This window comes from Diorhabda sublineata, chromosome 3 (genome assembly GCF_026230105.1).
Source record: "Diorhabda sublineata isolate icDioSubl1.1 chromosome 3, icDioSubl1.1, whole genome shotgun sequence".
Taxonomy (NCBI): domain Eukaryota; kingdom Metazoa; phylum Arthropoda; class Insecta; order Coleoptera; family Chrysomelidae; genus Diorhabda; species Diorhabda sublineata.
Window position 1 is genome coordinate 19535616 of NC_079476.1, and position 21203 is coordinate 19556818.

Genomic DNA, 21203 nt, shown 5'->3' on the forward strand with positions numbered 1-21203 from the left:
GAAAAACATACCAAAAGCGCCGATATGGTAAAAATATGTATTGAAACGAGCCTGTGTATTCGCCAAATTTTAGAGTTCCATTATAATCGAACAGGACTGACTCCATAGTCCAAGTCGTGAACGAGTTCATAACATCACATTACCTTCGCATCTACTTTTAATTCTAGGATCAAATGAAGTTTGTTCCACTATAGTTTTTAACTATACATACTTACTCATTCATTACGTTTGTTTTTTTATAAATTTGATCCAACGTAAGAACCATCGATATTTTCATGTGAATATTACAGTATTGAGATTAAATAAAGAATTAAAGCACCGTGGATAAACATACTAACCTATAATTATACACTTGAACCATAGAACTTTTTATTATTTTTTACTAAAAAATTCTATACTTAAACTTGATAAAAGTTTGATATAGCATTTCTTGGAAGCATTAATGATTCGATCGTACTGAACTAGCAATAATATAAAGGCCCACCAGCAAGTATATGACTCTGTTCACAAAAATTGTAAATTATTTTTAACACAAAAACAGTTAAATTATTGACGGCTACAAATTTCATGAGCTTTATTTTTCGAAAGACTTGATAGTATTTTGGATAAAAGTAGATGTTTATGATTTTCCTTCTCCAACTATGTGATACATGACATCGCCTCCTTTATCAACGATCGACTCTCACCAGTTGTTTCAATATTAAAATAACTAAATATTTTCATTTTGATCAAACTCAGATATTGACAAATGTTCAACATTTCTCTTTGATGTTCACATGCACATTATTAAATACCAAATTTCAAGGTTTACATAGAAATATCACTTTCATATGAAATTCGAGGTATTTCAAAACAATTATTGAATGGTAAATTCTAGTAACACCCTTTCCAATACATATAACATCACTCAATAAGTCGTGTGACTGACACACAGATGACGCCACCATCCAAGTAAGTTGGTGACCCCAGAAGACATCAAAAAAGTGCACAAATTGGTTTTATCCAATCGTAAATTGTGCGAGATAGCTGAGGCTGTAAAGATATCGGAAGGCAGTGTGTTTACAATTATGCGTGAAAATTTGACCATGGGAAAGCTTTTTTCAAAGTGGGTGCCGCGTTTACTCAGTCGATCAAAAACAGCAACGTGTTGATGGTTCAGAGCAGTGTTTACACGTTATAAATAAGTGTTTTTTGCGTCGATAAGTGACAATGGATGAAACATGGATCCATCACTTCACTCCGAAATCAAAACGATCATCGTCTAAGTAGATTGCAGCAGGTGAACCACGTCTGAAGCTTCAAAAGGCACTGGCTCCAGTATTTTGGGATGCTAGGAATATATTGTTCATCGACTATCTCCAAAAAGGAAATATGATCAATATCGAAGTTGTTGGGTCGTTGGAATGCAAAAATAAAGGATAAACTGCCTCAAATGTCAAAGAAAAAACATTTTTTCAGCAAGACAATGCACAAGTCGATGGCAACAGTTATTAAATTAAACGAATTACATTTCCAATCCACTGTATAGCCCAGATCTTACCCTCAGTGTCCACTAGCTATTCGCTGATTTAAAAAAACCTCGCTGGTAAGAAATTCAACTCAAATGAGGAAACAATTGCTGCAACTGAAGCCTATTTTGAGGCAAAAAACAAATCCTTCTAGAAGCACGGCATCGATAAGTTATAGAAGCGTTGGATTGATTGTATTGCTCTTGAAGGAGATTAAATTGATGAATAAAATCGATTCTTGGCAAAAAAATGTTTTTTTCTTAGTTAGTCACTCGACTTATTAAGTGATGTGTTAATTTTCTTCTTTGTTACAGGTAGCAGATGGGTAGGTTGGAACAGCGATACTCACAATGGTCTCCCGATCAATCTAACTTTCGAATTTGATTCAATTCGAGAATTTTCAGCACTACATCTTCATTGCAACAACATGTTCACAAGAGGAGTACAGGTCAGTAGATGCTCAGAATTTTTAAATCTTCTAATTTCTATTATTTAATTGTTCCAATTATTTGAATTTGCGACATTGAATCAACAAAGTTTTTTGAGTGGCTTTTTATCGGTTTCTATTCTAAAATGCTGCTCACCGTCCGTTGGACGTATGGAAACAAGGTTAGAAAGAAAGTTCCAAACCGACTTATGGTGTTCGCGTGAAAAAGTATCTGATTCTGGTCACAAAATCATTAAAATGAGATAGGAAGATGTTAACTATCCTTAAATTATATTAACGCGATAGGATGGTAAAACAAAAACAACGTGGTATGGATGCTGCTGTAGCTTGTTGGGCGAAACTCGATCGGCGCTATTGACGCCTAGAGACGTGGGATGAATTACAAAATTCATGTTACGGGATACTCAATTTAAATAAATAAAAATCTGACCCATTATGCTTCAAAAGATCATGATATAAAAGATGTTTTGTTATTCAACTTTCAATGAGATGCTTTCACTTTTCAACGCAAACGATAAAATGTGTGCCGTTTTATAAAGAAGTATTATTTATCATATATCCTTGCTTTGAAATTTCTGATAATAATTGTTATCATCGTATATCGTATGAGTTATTTGATAAAAAAATTCGAGCAATCGCAAACCGTAATAAATTTACGGTTACGCTAAGACAGGGGTTTCCAAACTACGGCTCGAGGGCCACATCCGGCCCGCGGAGATCTAGCATACTTGAAAACTGATTTTAGAGAACATATTTTTTATAGCAAATTAAATTTATATTACTGAAGTATTTTAATTTTATGTTGAATAATTATTTATATGACATCTACATTGATATGGTCATGGGATAACTACTCATAACATTGTTGTAGGCTTATTGTTATTGTTTTTGTTAAGTTGGATAAAGAAATACAGAATTGTAGTATGTAGTAAAGACATGTATAATATGCAGAAAATTTAACTTCAGTATATAATAACTAATAAAGTATTGAAATGAGTCCAACTAACATTTTATACATTTTAAATAAAAACATAACTTATAACAAGCATAATAACATATGAAATACTAATGAGATTTATGTAATTGAGATTTTCCACTGACAATAGTTTGTAGTTGTGGACTAATTTTACTTGTACCAATTATTAAAAGAGATTTAAGATGCTCATCAGTTAATTTAGATCTGTAAACATTTTTTGTGTACTTCATTTTGGAGAAGGTCTTCTCACACAAATAAGTAGTACCAAAAACAGAAAACAGCCCACGAGCAAATTTATACAAATTATCAAATTGTGTCAGTGGAAGACTTTTATAAAATTCCAACAAAGATGAGTTTTGATATTTGTTCTTAATTATATCACTGCACTGTAGATCAATCATTTCCATTTGAAGTTCCGGGGCTAGGGTTTCAATGTCAGTATCAAAAGGATTCTGAAAAATCTTAATTTGATTCGCAATGGCATCAAAGTCCGAGAAACGAGTATCAAAATTTATTTTCAAAGCACTCAAAGTTTCGATTGCAAAATCGATAGGAAACTCAGTCGTGTGGCTGAATATTTCACATGTTTTAAAATGTGAAAAACATTTACTTCGTAGTTGTGATTGAAACAGTATCAATTTCTTTCGGAATGATTTGATATTAGCGTATAAATCAGGAAGATGCTGGTTTTCTCTTCGCAATCTCAAATTCAGTTCGTTTATTCGTTCGTTCGTTCGTTCATTAACATAGAATGCTAACTTTCACAGCCATGCGATGTTTTGTAATTCCGTAAGAGGGCGATGCTTTCCATTCAAAAAAATTTCGATCACTGCTCGAAGTTCATAAAAGCGCTGAAGGACTTTCCCACAACTATGCCAACGTACGGCGGTCATTTTCTCCAATCTCTTCAATAAATTGTCGGAATTGTTGGTGATTCAGCCCAACAGATCTAATAAAATTAAGTTGATATGACTGGTTTTAGAACTTCAGACATATCCAAATATTTTCCGCACAAAGTCTGTTGAGGAATGATACAATGTAAGACTAATGGTTTTGAACCACCGTCACTTTCTACATCCTTTGATACAAGAGCGACCACTCCTTTATCTTTCCCACTCATGTTTTTGCCTCCATCAGTTATAATACATTTCAAGTTTTCCCATCGAAGGTTGTTTTGATTAATAGCCATTTCAACTCCTTTAAAAATATCTGTAACAGTAGTTGTGCCATGAATACTATACATATCAAGAAGTTATTCATGGACTTCATAGCTTTTATCTACTCCTCGAATATAAATCAACACCTGAGCAGTATCTGACACATCCATTGACTCATCCAAGGCCAAAGAAAACTACTCAGCATGTCTATTTTTGTCGAACAGTTGAGAGGGTATATTTTCAGCGATGTTTTCTACCCTTCGAGCCACAGTGTTTGCTGACATACTGACAGTTTTTAATAAATTTACCTTTTAAGGACACATTTCTTCGGTTACTGCAATTATGCATTCTTTTATCATTTCTCCATCGGTGAATGGTTTTCCATGCTTAGCAATTTCAAGAGTTACACGAAAACTGGCACGAGTTGCAGCCTTTTGTTCAGTTTTGAATTTTGTAAATGAAAATTGCTGCGAATTCAATCCGCGCTTCATAGCTTCGAATTTTTCTATCTGCAAACTTCCTGTATATTTTGAGTAATTTTGAAAATGTTTTGTTTCATAATGACGTTTAATGTTATATTCTTTGAGAACAGCTATGTTTTCATTGCAAATCAAACATAGCGCCTTGTTACTGGACTCAATTATGAAATACTGAATGTTCCACTGATCTTTGAATTTTCTGCATTCACTATCAATTTTTCTCTTCTTTTCCGTACTACTAAATCACACACAAAAGCAACAATTCAAATCAAAATACTGTTACAAAGATGTCTTAAACTTAAACACGTACAAACACGTTTTAAGGAGGTACGCACTATTTTATTTCACAACAGTGTCATAGGAACCGACTTGTGGTTGCGCCACTAACCTTCTTATATATTCCAATTACTGCCATCTAGAAGTGAGTGGAAGAAGCAAGAACTTTCTCGAAAAAACGAGATTATTCTGTACATGCTATTAGCGCCATCTGTTAGCGAAAGAAGGTACTACCCATTTCCGCTTGTATCCACCAGATGTCGTGCCACGTTACTTCTCATGGCCCGTACTCTACGACTAATCTAGAAATTACAGATAATGACAGGAAAATTAATAATCTGCAGTGTTGACGTTTTGCGGACTCTAATCCGACTTGCAGCATTTGTTAAACGTTGCGTACTTTTTCGGACTTTTTTTCAGTGGACTATTTCACTTTTCACCACCGGCAACAACGATAATATGGTTTTGGCCCTCGGAACTTACTGGAGTAATCAGTGTGGTCCTAAGGTTGGAATGATTGGAGACCCCTGCGCTAAGATATATTTGAAATTGACTGAACCAACTTTCAATTAATCGCACTTTATCCTCGAGTGCCAAACTTTTTCGTACGTTTCGCTCACTGAAACAATGAACTTGGAATTTTTCTCTAATAATGTTCACAAACTCGTCATTTTTTCTACAATGTAATTATCACCAGAGTTAACACAGCCTTTGTGTGATAAGCACCAAACTTTATCCGAATAGATAATAGGATTTGGTTAGTTTCTGAAAATATCTTATTTTCAGTATTTTATTCATAATTTATAATATTTATTAAATGAGATTCAGAGCTTCTTTTCGATATTTTCCATCAAAATCTAAAGCTAAGCATGGATTCAAAACTATAAGGTTGTAAGTAACATAAATTTCGTAGCTTGAAGTAGTGTTCATAAAATTTATGAAAACCTACTGAATCGAAGTTTAAATTATTCACTGGTGGAAAATGTGACTGATTATCAATACTCTACTGCTTCAGATTTTCCCATATTTAAATATACTGTGCTTTTCAGATGAAAATATCCACCTTTAATAACTTTTTTAATACTGGTATTTAGAAAACATCCAAAAAAACGTCAATTTATGTTGGAAGGGGCACGCATTATGGCTTATTTAAACTTACTGGAAAAGCCACCCCCTCACCCCTAGGAGCATCCCCTTTATTTTTTTAAATTACTTTTCATATTTTTTATGTAAAATTTGGATACTCCCCTTTGAGCTGATTTCAAAAATGTATAATACTTGTAGGTTAAAGTGGTTAGTTTATGAGATAAACAATTTTTCTTTTAAGAGCACAAATTTTACTTATTATTTACTTTCACCTTATTTGCCTGTACTAAAATGGGTTGTACAACAGTTCAAACTCTTTAATATTTTTAACTGTGCTATTTATTCTACTTAAAAAATCCAAACAACAAAAAACTCTACTTTTTATTAAAGTTTGACATTGTCAACTAGAATTTGTAGTCACTATTGATAGTGTAATTTGATACATTATTTATTTTGTTTCTCTGAAATGGTTTACTCTTTGCAAGAAAAAATTGAAATTGTAGGTTTATACTACCAAAATAATAATTGTGCAGGAGCTGCTGCTAGAATATTTAACGAATTACATGACGGAAGACATGCAACTCATAAGTATGTAATTCAACTGATGGAGAAATTTACCACAACAGGGTCTGTTTGCAATAAAGTGCATAAGCGAGAGGGACTCGTAAATAACGAAGCAATCCAAGTGGCAATTTTAGGGCAAGTCAGCTTAGAGGCTCAACAACCCCGATCGTTGTCAACAATAAGTAGAGCGATCGGTGTTTCATCTTTACAGTTTTCCGAGTTCTACATAAATTCAAGTACCACCCATACAAAGTTAAGTTGGTGCACGAGTTGAATAAAGATGATTTTGATCGTCGTCTAGAGTTTTGTGAATCAATGACGCAAATTATCAATAACAATCCACAATTGTTAAACAATATTTGCTTTTCTGATGAATGCTCATGGTCATTAAATGGCTTAGTAAGTAGGCATAATTGTAGATATTAGGCTGAAAGTGATCCACATATTATGCGTGAATTCCATACACAACATCCCCAAAAGTTAAACGTTTGGTGTGGTATCCTAGGTGACCACATTGTCGGACCTTTCTTCATCAACGGAAATTTAAATGGTGAATCATCATATCTTGAGTTACTCAGAGAAGGGGTTGACCCACGTATTACAACAATAATAGAAAATGATGATAACCTTTCCGAAGATTTATTGGTATTTCAACAAGACGGAGCTCCCCCACACTATGCTATGCCTGTCCGACAATTTTTAAACGAAACATTCCCCGCTCGTTGGATAGGTAGAAGGGGGCAGATGATGGAGTGGCCACCTAGGTCACCGGATTTAACACCCCTAGACTTCTTTTTATGGGGGTATTTAAAAACAAAAGTTTATGCTACCCAACCAGAATCTCTGGATGATTTACGAGAGAGGATAGAAAATGATTGTCGACAATTAAATCCAGCCGTATTAAGCAATGTCAGAGATGCTCAAAATAGATTATACCATTGTATGGAAGTGAATGGTACTCATTTTGAACACTTATTGTAACTTCATAATAAATAGCACAGTTAAAAAGATTAAAGAGTTTGAACAGTTGTACAACCCATTTTAGTACAGGCAAATAAGGTGAAAGTAAATAATAAGTAAAATTTGTGCTCTTAAAAGAAAAATTGTTTATCTCATAAACTAACCACTTTAACCTACATAAAAAATATGACAAGTAATTTAAAAAAATAAAGGAGATGCTGCTAGGAGTGAAGGGATGGCTTTTCCAGTAAGTTTAAATAAGCCATAATGCTTGCCCCTTCCAACATAAAGTGACGTGTTTTTGGATTTTTTCTAAATACCAGTATTACAAAAGTTATTAAAGGTGGATACTTTTATCTGAAAAGCACTGTATATCATTCTTTAACACTATTACACGCCGTGTAAAATTTACCGTCATACGAAACTTCACCCTTCTGATCGTTTATTTCTATTCTACGATCCATCTTTATTAAAAACAGGTCTTAAATGGTCCATTTTATCGATCACTCGTCTTGAATATTACTCGACTAGCTGGCATACCTCATCATCAATGTGTAAGAATATATCGGAAAGTACCAATCCTAGATTAAGAATGTTCATAACCGTAAATAATAGCAATCAGTAAAAGTGAACTATTTTCTATGTTTTCATGATTTTTGCAACCAAAATAAAGGAAAGTTATTTTCAATTCTACCTTGTTTCTAATTTTCCGTGATATTATTGACAATTACCGTAATTGCCTCTTCTGCTGATTGATAATTTGGTTATCAATTGTATTGAAATCATCGTCATTTTCTGTTCCTCCAATTTGCAACGACATCATGTACTAAAATTGTTTGGTAAACACATGATTTCGCTACTACTGCCCACAAAATTCGCAATTATATAAAAATCAATTGTCACTAATGAAATAAAACTGTGTAGAACACTCCCACTATACCTTACTTTACTGTATCTTATTTTAATTTTTTCCATAATTAATTTCGAATAAACTTGATATCTTCCACTGTTTTTGAAATCATTCCATACTTGTTTTCTTTGAAATGAACCTTTTGGTTTTTAACATTTTTTTATGAAGCTGTCTCAGACAGAAGTTCCATTTAGATATAGAACAAAGCAGCAGTTTTTTAACAAAAGCATATACTTGGTACATTTTAATAAAGGTTTTTGATATGAATGCTGTTTGCTTTTACTAACAGCTGTTGCTCTTTTTTTGTTCATTTCGCGAAACCAGTCGGCGATTATAATAATTATATTAACTGTTTTTAGGTCTCTAGTCAATTATATTGGTGCAATATGATTTTTATAAATACGATACTATCCATTGAGTGAAATTAACTTGCTGCTTTTGTATGGGTTTGGTTTTAGATATAAGTGAGGCTTCTTTTATCCTCTTGCCAACCATATGTGAATAAAAATTTTTTCAAGAAGGTTTATACAATATTACTAAATGTTCATATATCTGAACCTGTTGTATGAAATTCTGAACATGACTAAATTCTTCAAAGATGGTTAAACAAATGTTTTTACAAGCTTCTCGAGGTAATCATGAAAAGAATCAAATGATGATAAGATTTTGAATGATGTAGACCATCGGTTGATGGATTGACACCAAATTATCAAAATTTGTCTTGAGTTTTGTGAAGAATAACTGCAAATCTCCCCGTTTTGCAATATTCAATCTGCTTCTTTTTTTAATAAATTGTAATGGTACTAAAACTTTTTTCGATAAAATATGATGAGAGAAAATTTTTGATACTCTCTCGTAAATATTATTTTTAGCTCCTCATTAGTGCTAAGCTCAAGTAATATCTTGTAATTCCCAGCTCCGTTTCTTTAAAGGGACAGAATATCTTTAAATGTAATTTAAAAATTATCATGCAGAGCAATCAAATGTTTAACGTATGTCTGAATACTTTGAAGAAGGCATTCTACCTGCGACAAGTTTGAAAACTGAGAAAATTTGCCCTAATCAATATTTTCCTTCATAAATTTCAGTTTTCCAAATTACACACTTTGTTTTTATTAAATTGAGGCTGTAATTGTAAAGTTGATAACATTAAATTTTATGAATAAATCTCTCAAATACACGATATCTGTTCTAAAATTGATCAGGTTTTCTTTTAAATCAAAATCTTCACTAACCAGAAACTCTAAAACTGACCCGTATCCAATGCATTGCTTCTTATTTTCTTAACTGCAATAATCACAAACTGGAGCGATTGGTGCAATCTATCACTCAGTTTTTTCTCTACTAGATGTTGTCAGTGAATAACACAGTGAATTGCAGTTGCTTTTGGTATAATTCTTTCAAGATGTCTTATAAACCCTCGATATCGCCCGACCATGACAGAAATCGATTTTTTCTTAAAAAATCTCGCCGAGCTTCTTAAAATATTATCTGCCTCTCTTGTTAGAACAAGTCAAACCAACATTTTATTTCTTCACTATCGAATACAAATAAATTTTCGTGGACCCACGCTTACGTTTGTGGACTCCCAATTTTTTGTCACGCCCAACGTAGATCCCCGTTGAATCTCTCTTGGCACCTGGACCACTTTAAGAATCACTAAACAAATTGTATCTACTAAGAAAAGTAGAACCTAAGTCATGGAGATGAGTAGGTAAAAGTGGTAAAAACGTAAAAACATTGTGATCTTTGTTGGTATAAGAGTTATTGTAGGAATATCAATTACAATTCGAAGAAACTGAAGTAACTAATTCCTGGTATGAGCAATCCATTAATCTAAATTAGGAGATTGAAGCACCGTTGATATCAATATATATTTTGTAAATCAGTAATTTCAGTACAGGTAACGTAAAATATGGTTAACAGTATTTTTTGTTCCTAATTAATTATGAGAACTAGAAATCAAAACTATATTCTTAAAGGGCTTCAGTTTATCTATTTCTGTATAAATATGAATTTTAGATATCTTACTATAAAATAGAAGGAGATTGAAGTTTTATTTTATTGAAAGAAATATGCAAAAAATATATGAAACTGTCTTAAAAACGTATTTTATTTAATGTAAAATTGCCTCGTACTTGAGATGAAAGAAAACCATTTGTTTGATTCCATTTTTCTTTTCCATTTTGATACAGTTTCTTTCGATTTCTCTAAAATAAAGGTGAAAAAGTAACTTTCAAAGTATGTTTGGAACTTGTTCGGTGTGATATCGTAGTGTACGGCCAATGGAAAAGGTGAAACCTAAAACCTCCGCGACACTTTATTTATAGAAGGAAAAAGAAAGTTTTCAATATTTTCTATATTTATGTTTTGAACAATTGGACTGTCAAAAAATTCCAAATTTGATGCAAAAAATTCGGGACTGAGTAAATGACGTGAAAATAATGTTGTGACATAAAAAAATTTTCTCATAAATCATAAATTTTATCGAGTTGAACAAAGAGTACCTATTTGTTAAAACATCGGTTGAAAAATTCATTTCTGTTATCTTCATATTGTAAAGCTTGTCCCTAAAAAAGTGACGAATTGTTAACCATTGGGCATGAGCAGCCCCAGGCCTTCGAATAGCAGTGTAGAATTATTTATTCAATAAAACACATTACAGAGACATACGTAATCATCCATTAAAAATTCATATATATACTTAAATATAAGTTCTGACTTTGAAGGCCTATAACTCGGAAAGGAGGGGTATGAGACAATTTTGTTCACGTATCAATTGATCCACTTCTATTAAAATGAGTTTTTTACTGAAACTAATACGACGCCAGCTTTCTTTGACAATATATAATGCTTTGAGTTTGAGGATATAAAATGATGTGTTATGATTAACATTTCGGTGTCAATTTAAAAAAAAAATTGAAATCTCCCCCCTTATATTGAAATGTTACTGATTTGTTTGAAAAATAAGAGGCTTAACCATTAATGCAACCGTCGAAGCTATCACCATCTATCAAAGATGATAATCCTCAAAAAGAGTTAAAATAAACCACGAATGGAAATTACTCAACTTTTCTGCAATTTTGTGTATAACTTTTATTGGAAATTAGTATCGTAATTCTACTTGACACTCATATCTATGGCTATACTTTGCCTGTTAATATTTTCTAACGAAAAATAATTCGTACTTGCATATAGGAAACCTCCGATCTCGTCAAAAACTCCACAATCGATATATTAATCTAGATAATTTTAGCAGAGAATGGTGAGATTTATTTTTTGAATTTGCAGTGGTTTAATACTCCCTTCTTCGTTTTAATTACTTGTAGATGCATTTAAAAATAAGGGAATATTGAAATCAGAATGGATTTGAAACTTCCACTAATATCATTCCGCTTAAATACTCAATTGTGATAATTTAAAGTATATGATAATATTTTGCGCTCATAAACTTTCCTGCGTACAGAGTAATACTTGAAACTTGAATCATCATCTCTCAATATAATTTATGTGAAAAGCGTATTTATAGACTTACACCATTGATTACAAATTTGACTGGAAATAACATTTATATCATACAGTATAAGATACTGAGGTATTAGCATAGGTCTATCGAACAATAAGAAAAAAGACGTGGTTTCAAGCGATCATTTATAAATTCATTTGAAATGTAAATTCCGTTTTCCCATCCACGAAATACAAATTGATTACGGATACTGACTATATTTCTACACAGAGTCGAATTCAGAAGATATGTACAAACTTTCGACCGTTAGGCCGAGTTTGATAACACCTCGAGTGCAATAAACACTTTTTGCACGAGTTGCATACAATATTTTTCTATGTTTATGAAAAAAATTGTTTTATTCATTATATTATTAATTAACTCTATCGGTTAACATTGAGAAAGTTAGGAACTAGTAATTATGAATAATTTAACATTATTTATACCATTAATTTTAAAAGTGAATTTACAATTTTTGCAATTTAATATGAATATATATTCTACTTCTTGATTTGTAATTTCTTTAATGTATTTGGTATATGTACATTATCATTTTCTTGAGTCTTAAATTTTTGTTTGAGTTTGTTTGCAAGTGATTGCTGTATGTATCCTATTGCTATTGTCGATAATTTCCATCCGCCGTGTCGTTTGAGCTATGGTATATCTTCTCCAGTATCTGCAACAAGTGTTGCGGATGATCTCTTCAAGCAATGACCTGTGTATAACTCCAAATTCAGAAATTTTGCAATTACATACGGGATTTTAGCAAACGTGTTTACAACAATAGCCTAGACAGTGCACTTTTCATTTCTATAATTGATAAAAAAACGTTTAGGTGAAATAAGACAAGGAAGTAATTTCGTGTATATGTCGATCAAATTTAATCCTTCTTCAACCTCACTTCTAATGATAAAACTTCGTTTCTTGTCAGTTTTTGAACTTGGCAATTCTACAATTAATATTGAACCCACTTTTTCTATGCCGTCAATACTCAATTTTTGGAGGTCATCACTACGACATGCCCCAAATATTGCAGCGACGTACAACAAGTAATTTTGAAATGTCTTACAAAAGCTATAATTAATTACTGACTTACTTTTTTCATCAAATACTGGGAATTCGAAGCTTCTTTTAGAAATTCATAAATGTGACCCCTATTAAATAATTTTGACGTTTTTGACCGAAATCCTGCAGAGATCTGCTTCATAAATGCTTTTAGTTTTTTGTAATTTTTAATATTAATATCTTCTTTTTGAAAATTAAGCAAGAAGCACCACTCTTTAAAATGATTATAACGAATTTCATATAGTTTTCTCGATTTACTAGGTAATATGTTTAATGACTCTGTATTTGTAATTTCACTCACTTCTGATGGGATCCCAACAAATTCTTCTTCATCACTATCATCTACTTTTCCAACAATATTTGTCTTGTAATTTCTAGATCGCTTATGTTTGAGGCATTTACGTTTATGTTTATGAATTGTAATCATTTTAGGCATTTTAGAAAAAAATCATTTTCTAGTAATTTCGTAATCCACTACATAATAAATATTGATAATAAAATAAAATCCGCAATTCTTTGAAACGTATTACGATCTCACAGAAAAAGGACTAAATATTTGTTGTTTATGTTTGGTTTGATCACAAACCTCTGTACTATAATGACAATAAATAGTGTGCAATAAATATTTATTGCACCATAGTGAAATATATAATATCCACTTTTTCCAATAAATATAGTTCAATAAAGTTGTGTTTATTGCATGAACGTAGAAAAAATCTGTTTTAACCAAAGTTTCCTAACATTTACTGTTACATTTCAACTTTGAATGCAGAAAAAAATAATTAAATTCATGAAATAGAAAGTAATAAAATTCATGAAATAGAATGATTATTGATTTTGTTTTATTATTTCTATTTATATGAACCAATTTTAAGAATCTATTTTTGTATGTTTCAATAATATAGGATTTTTATGATGAAAATATGAGTTTTCGATATTTCACAGTTTGTTAATAAAATTTCATTTTTCTTTTCGCACTTTATTCAATTCACTGGTTTTCTGTTTGTATGGTGCAAATTTTGTAATCAATAGAATAACTAATTTCCTGTTAACTAATAAACTTGAAATTTTTCATGCTTAGTTATTCCCAATGAGAGTACATGAATCAATTTAAATAATCTATGAATAAATTGACCAATTAATGGTAATTGCTTAAGTAATTATTTTATGTTGGGAAATATGTTCATTATTTCACCAATAGATGGTAGTAGTTACATTCACTATTAAAATACAAAGTTCGATCATAACATTTTCAATGATTAATTATAACTGATTCTGACTATTCAAAAAAATCATTGTACTAAACGGAGTTTTAACCTCAAACTAAGACCAATAGGAATGATTTTAGTTAGACGAGCAGTTTTTCAACACTACTTTAAGAATAAAAATTGTTGGCGCGCGAGCGGCTATGGAAACTTGAGAAAACTCCCGGAAAACCTCAGAAAATTTGTATTTTGTCAATAACGTGAGAGGAGTCTAGAATTTCACTACAATGTATTTGAACAAACTTCTAGAACGTGAAAATATACACAAAGAAGGTATCCATATATTATTATTTCGAAAAATTTTTCCTTTATGAGATAATGAGCTATAATTGGTAATATCAGATACACGTGTCAACAACTTGTAAGACTTGCCGTGACGCTCCCATCTTATTGGGTGTTAAGCCTCAAAGTTAACGGGATCTTAGAGGAAAATCCTTCAGTAATTGATATATACAGTGCAAGCGCCGTCAAAAGTGGTTTCCATTTGTTTACTTAAGATGAAATAATTTTGTTTAATAAATAAACAATGTCATTTAACTGATTTTTTATATGTTTTCACTGGATTATTTCGATAAACAAGATTCAGTAGGTCAAAATTGAACAAACGAAAGATAACATTCATTATTTCCTTGTCTTTGTCCAAATTCAATCACATTTTTCTAAACACGTTGTTTTTTAGTTTGCTTATCTTTTCTGATCGATATCTTTGCGATTGACGTAATACGTCTAAAAACGTGCTATAAGAAAGTTTTCATTAATCTTTTTTTACACTTTCGGAAATTCTCACAAAACACATGGAAATTATTCTAATGAGGCTAGTGAGTCTATCTTATTGACTAAAAGCTTCATCAATGTAAGAATCCGTATTCCAAAACTCTCGAGTGACCTTCATTTTTTTTGGTAATTTCAGATCAGTTTTATTTTGGTATACCAAGCGACGATTTCTCATACGGTGAAGATGATGTACTTCGTGTGATTACTAACATCATTAATAAATTAACACATATTATTCTAGTTCGAAAATTCCAATTTCTTCACTCGGTCATCATGATTTCATCTTTTAACTCACTTTTAAAGAATTCATTTCAATTCATGTGTAACTATAGATAATTATAGATTATTTTTGGAATACTGTTAAGTAATAAATAACTAATTCGAACTGTGAAAGCTATTTCCAAAATCGGGGAACTGATTCACAAATATCCATTGTGTATAACCAGCAAATCAACTTATTATATACAATTATTATGAGAATCTCATTTCAGTCTCCTCAAATTACTTATCCACTCAATTTGATTAGATAGATATTTTTTTTGTGAGAATTTTATTGACGAAATTTCAATTTTTAGTTGCTTTACGAATACAAGAAGCTAAAGGGAAAGAAATAGTGCAACAGCGAAACGTTAACTGAGATGAAAAGATTTAATAGAACATAAGAACTATTTGAAATATTGATATCAACATTTTACTAATAAAATTTAAAACAGTTTAAAAAGTAAAAAAGAATACCTTATAAAAAAAACTATAAATAATTGTTTAAAAGTGCACTAAAAGATATGAAGAGGGTAGGGGTTATTAAAATTTAAAATTTCATTTTTGGGCACTGCAGTAATGCATCATATCATATATACGAAGGCCGTTTTTTTTTCAACCTCCGATCACTCCTTGCAGACGCTACGCGGGCAGAACAAAGCGGGCTTGCGTTATAAGCGACTACGAAGCTCTCGCACTACATACTCCGCCATTGTTGACATTCAGGCGTCAGTCGGCGTTGCGCTACAGCCATGTAAAGCTATTGAGGGTATTGAAAAGCTTGTCCACAGATATGACAAATGTCTCAATCTCTTCGGTGATTATGTCGAAAGGTAACCATAAGTGTACCCCAATCAGTAATAAAATTATTGTTTTCTATGAACTAGTCTTTTATTTATATCCTATCGGAGTGTGACAAAAAAAACGTCCCTCGTATTTCTCAATTTATAGACCTCTTTTCATATGACGAATGTTTTGGCTTGGAAGACAGTAGCATATTTCCTAAGCCAGGAACGTTCTCCTTAGAAGCCTGCTCCAAGTAATTGTGCGAGGTGGCACCATTATTTAGTACTGGGAGCTTGCATCTCCCGTTTACTGTAATATGTTTGTAATTAACTGTAGTAACGGTCAAAGACGGCATTCGATCAATGCACATCAAAATGATAGGACATTCATCAGCGTCATTCAATATTTTGAAAAATTTTTTCTTCGGCCTAATCTGGCATATAAATATAATAGCAATCATTTCACACAATTTCTGTTTATTCTTTATTCATTAAACTTCAAATAGACATATAAAATAATGTTTCTAGGATCAATGTATTTCTATTAAAAAATCTGAACGATAGTTAATGCCTCGAAATATGTTTGGGGGTTATTATGACTAGTAAATGTGAGGAAAAAAATGGATTCTCAGGAGAATAAAATTTATATGCAATTGCTTTATATTTACCACTTTATATCCCTAGGATATTGGATTGAGTTAATTTATAAACCGGTTTTACATTTGTTAGATAACAACAAAATATATTATCAAGATAGTATAATGGGCTAGTTCATCTCTGGATGAGCGATGGCAACATGCTGTCAACTTTTTATTACCAAGCGGATATGTGTCCAGACCGCAAAAACATATTTCACTGATGATCATATTTTCCAATACGTTTGAATTATTTTTATTCAAAACGGCAAAAACATTTTTCACTGTAATCTGTGAGAATATGGTTCAATAAATATTGTTAGTTGATGAAACATACCTAGCATTCAAAAATTATTAATTTTCAAGTTAATGTGCTCTGATCAAACATGAATTTCAGATGAATTGAATGTTGTCTTTGTATCGATGAATAGATATTCCAAAATAAATCAAAAATGCTCGTCAAATGAAATTAGGCCGTAGTGTAAATTGCTCCAATAAATTGTTTTACTTGCAGTAAATTATTCTATGTTCAAGGTCCATTTTCACTGCTGCAATTAAAGTGCCGAAAATAGAATGAAATTATTTCACGTTTCATTTCAGATCATTTGTTTCAACAATATTTTTTTTTCTGATTCGATCTGTCACCAAAAACTCATTTTATGTTATGCCGTACACTATTGCACTGAATCAAACATTTCTACACAAACTGCAGGGACAAAAAATGTGGAGCACAACATTGTGCACAAAAAAGGTTTCAATTTGTTCCTAATCTCAAAATTTCCATTATAAAATGGATTCATATACTCAAAAACATTTCGTATTACGTATATCCATTGAAACTTCAAGTGCTTATAGGTCTTCATCTCGCAAGATTTTCGAAAATTTACCAAGTCAAAAATTATGCTAGCTTGCCCAGTAGAGATCTTAACCATCATGATGCATTTTGATTTTTTGAAAAGGAAGTAGTTATTTACCCAAATGACTGAGAACATGTTTTGTAAAGAATTTTGTGCTCAACATTTTTTCTCGAGCAGTTTTTTCGAATTCCTCTTAGTTATCGAGTTATTCGCGTTTGTTTGAGTTTCAATTACTAAAATTTCGAAAACCCGTGCCCGAAATTTTGTTTCATGCTTATTCAGTAAAACTACTGAGAATTGAGAAAATCAGCAACACCTAATTTAATTTCGGGTATAATCCTATTTTACCTGTACTATAATCGATCAATCTGTGGTTGTAGAGTTACTAGGAAATATAAGAGGAAAAGACAGGCAAAATGTGACTAAAAATATGAAGAGAAAAATCAGTATTCACAATGAAATATTCTTATTAGATCTCAAGTAAATCGTTTTGGAAATCAAATGCTTCCTAAGTGCAAATACACGTCTCAGTTAAAAAAAAATCTTATATACGTTCAAATTTTTCTACCAATATTTGCCGTTCAGTAAATTTTGATATATACATGTTAAAACTTCACAATAAAGTATGAAAAATATTTATTCACCGTAAAATCCCTTTACCTATAGAAGAAGAAAAAAGAACAATGCGAACAAAGAGCAGAAACTGAAGTTCGTAAATGAAAACCTCATCTTTAGCTGTCTAGAACAATAACTCACGAATGAAATTTTACTTAGGTATGCCTCATATAATGTCTCGTGCATTCGAATAAAGTTTTCCTCGTTCGGTACACTATATCTCGATGGCTTAAAGCTATAAAGAATTTTTGATTGGATAAAATCTCCATTCAGGCTTAATTTAAATTCTAAACTCATTTTTATTTTGTTTTTATGTTGTGAACCAAAAGTTTTCATGCTAATAGGAGAATTCTCTACAAAATAATTGAGGTTTGAAAAAGTGAAGTTGTTGGAAAGTTAGTTACCTTTCAAGAAACATTTATATATACGAGGTTTGCTACTGAAGTTTTGAGATATGGCAACACCGAGAAGGTGTTGGGATTGAAGATATGATCCACAATTTGATCTGACAGCAGTTGAAACAAGTATAACCTTATTAGTTATTTGTTATACGTCAACCTGCACAGAAATATTTTCATTCAGTACTAACAATTATGAATGCCCATAGAGGAAATGTATTTTCAAACAGCCACTGTACTACGTCGCAACTGATAAATTACCTACACCACTGCTTTATTTCTACTCTGTACTATTAATTACTTTATGCCAAATTACTTGTCCGCGATAAATATGAAAATAACAACCGATAAAGCAGCTTCCGGTGACATTTGTCTTTCGGCAACATGTTCTAATGATTTCCGGTACCTCTATGCTTTTGTCAGGCTTCCTTCTGCAATGACCTTGAAGACTTTTGCTACATCCATATTCCCTGCTTCACGATAACTCATATGTGTTACGTACGCTAGCTTCGTGGTGGTATGATTTTCCCTCAGACTATCTATTCTCTTTCTTTTGGCGCGATCGGTAAAATTATCAAAAGTTTTGGATGGACGTCCTCTGTTACTTTGAAGGCCTGAAGTTTCGCCAACTTCCATGATTTTTTCCAATTCTTTGCAAAGAATTACGTCCACGCTCAGCCAAGATTCGTTAATAGCAATGAATCGTTCCTATTTTCAAGTAGACGCCTTATATTTAATCATACAACAATTTCTACAAATACGATTTGTTAGAAGCCGACAATTTTGCCTCAGAATTTTTTTTATATTTCAGCTTGTATAATGCTACAAATAACATTGTTGTCGTTGGAAAGATTGCTTCTGACTAGGTCAAAAATTTCCCTTCTAGAGAATTCAATTTCTGTCGGCCCAGTCATGCTGACTGCAACAAATAAAATATAAAGTATTAAAAAGCCCCTGCACATTGAATATGAGTCGAAATAAAGAATTGTTCACTCAAAAAAGACGCCTTATTAGTTCCGTTTTTAAAAAAACTATTATCTAATCAGTAGTCAGATACCACAAAAACCTCCAAATACTAAATTACATTCAAATCGTGTAATTGTTCTATAGAACTCGTTACCATATTGAATCTTCCATTTTTTTTTCGAAATAATTTACCTAATTCTTCATCAGCAACCACAAAAACCTGACAGTACCGAATTTTATTTGAATCGCGTTATTTTTCTATATAAATGGTCGCCATATTGGATCCGCCATTTTGTTTTCGAGAGAACTATTATCTAATTCGTAATCAGCAACCACGGAAACCCCCAAATACCTAATTTTATTCAAATCGCGTAAATTTTCTGTAAAGCTGGGTCTCCATATTGGATCCGCCATTTTTTTTTCTGGAAAACTATCAACAAATTCGTTATCAGCGACCTTGGAAATCTCTGTATACGATTTATCAGCATAATCGAAATTAATTTACGCGTAAAATACATTGAAAACCATGTTTGACGAGATTCTACCACCTTTTTTCAGAAAAAATTGTTATACAAAATGGCATGTGCTTTTGACTGATGAATTTAGACACATTCAACTGCAGAAATCATTAATACTCACTTCAATTAGTAGAATCTACCGTGAAAAACTAAAATTCAATAACTGCACAAAGCAGAGTGCATTAGGCCCCTGTGGTGGGCTACGCGGGCCCTATGAGCCTCCACGTCATGCAGTAGAGGTACCACCCTAACTATCTATGACATTAAAAGTCCCTAAATCGAAACTTCATTTTAGGGACTTTTTACCGCGTTTTCGGGCTTTTGGACCACTGTACACCGTCAGAAAACGATCTTGTGAAGGATGGTGATCCCTGGGTTGTGTACTTATATCTATTATATATGAAAAATACGTTCACTGACATACGTCTATAACTTGTTTCTGAAAACTATCCAAGACATATTAGAGCTCTATTAGTTTTATCCTCAGTAAGTTAATGTCTAAAATATAAATAAATAAAGTGTACCAATAGATTTGTCAACTCAATATGCAATATTGATAATGGACAACATATACCAGTTACGTTGATGAGACTACTATTCCAGTAGTTCCTGTCAAAAGCACGATGCATACAACCATACTAAAAAGTTCATTTGACAGGCATATAACCTGTGAAGTTTGCGAAACTACTTTAACAACCTCCGATGTAGAATGATTAGGTATTGACCTAAGGCTACATAACTTCTCGCAAGTATTAAAACTAGTCTTTTACGTTAGATCGGACATTTCAGTATTACATTTTTCACGTAATTCCTTCTAAGAGGCCTATCGGTTGAAATGTTGAGGTAAAATCTTATCCGGCATGCTCATAAAATAGGAAAGATAAATGTGGAAAAATATAGTTCGCATTTCATAGTACAGTTGGCTTCAAGCTACGGGGTTGTGTCACACAATTAAGATATCAATTAATTTGACACTATTTTCATATATTTATACTAACCACAAAAAAAATTATATTTTTTGTTTTTTTGACTACCCGTCAAATACAATAGAGAATAATATAATAAAAAATGCCAATTATAACAAAGTAGTGATTAATAATGCAAAAAAACTTGCTCAGGGTTCCATGAAATGCATCGAACATCCGGTATCGTTGAAGAGTATGGTTAGACTGAGGCACATACGAAACACTACCTCGTT

The 21203-nt window shown here is 32.0% G+C and overlaps 1 protein-coding gene across 1 annotated transcript in view; it reads left to right on the forward strand.

The window, feature by feature from the left end:
- The window catches only part of LOC130441137 (discoidin domain-containing receptor 2-like), a 442354-nt gene that overhangs the window by 285032 nt on the left and 136119 nt on the right, over positions 1–21203 (forward strand). Inside the window, exon 7 of the mRNA XM_056774687.1 lies at positions 1823–1956. Coding sequence (XP_056630665.1) covers positions 1823–1956 — 134 coding nt within the window. The remainder of the gene's footprint in view (positions 1–1822; positions 1957–21203) is intronic.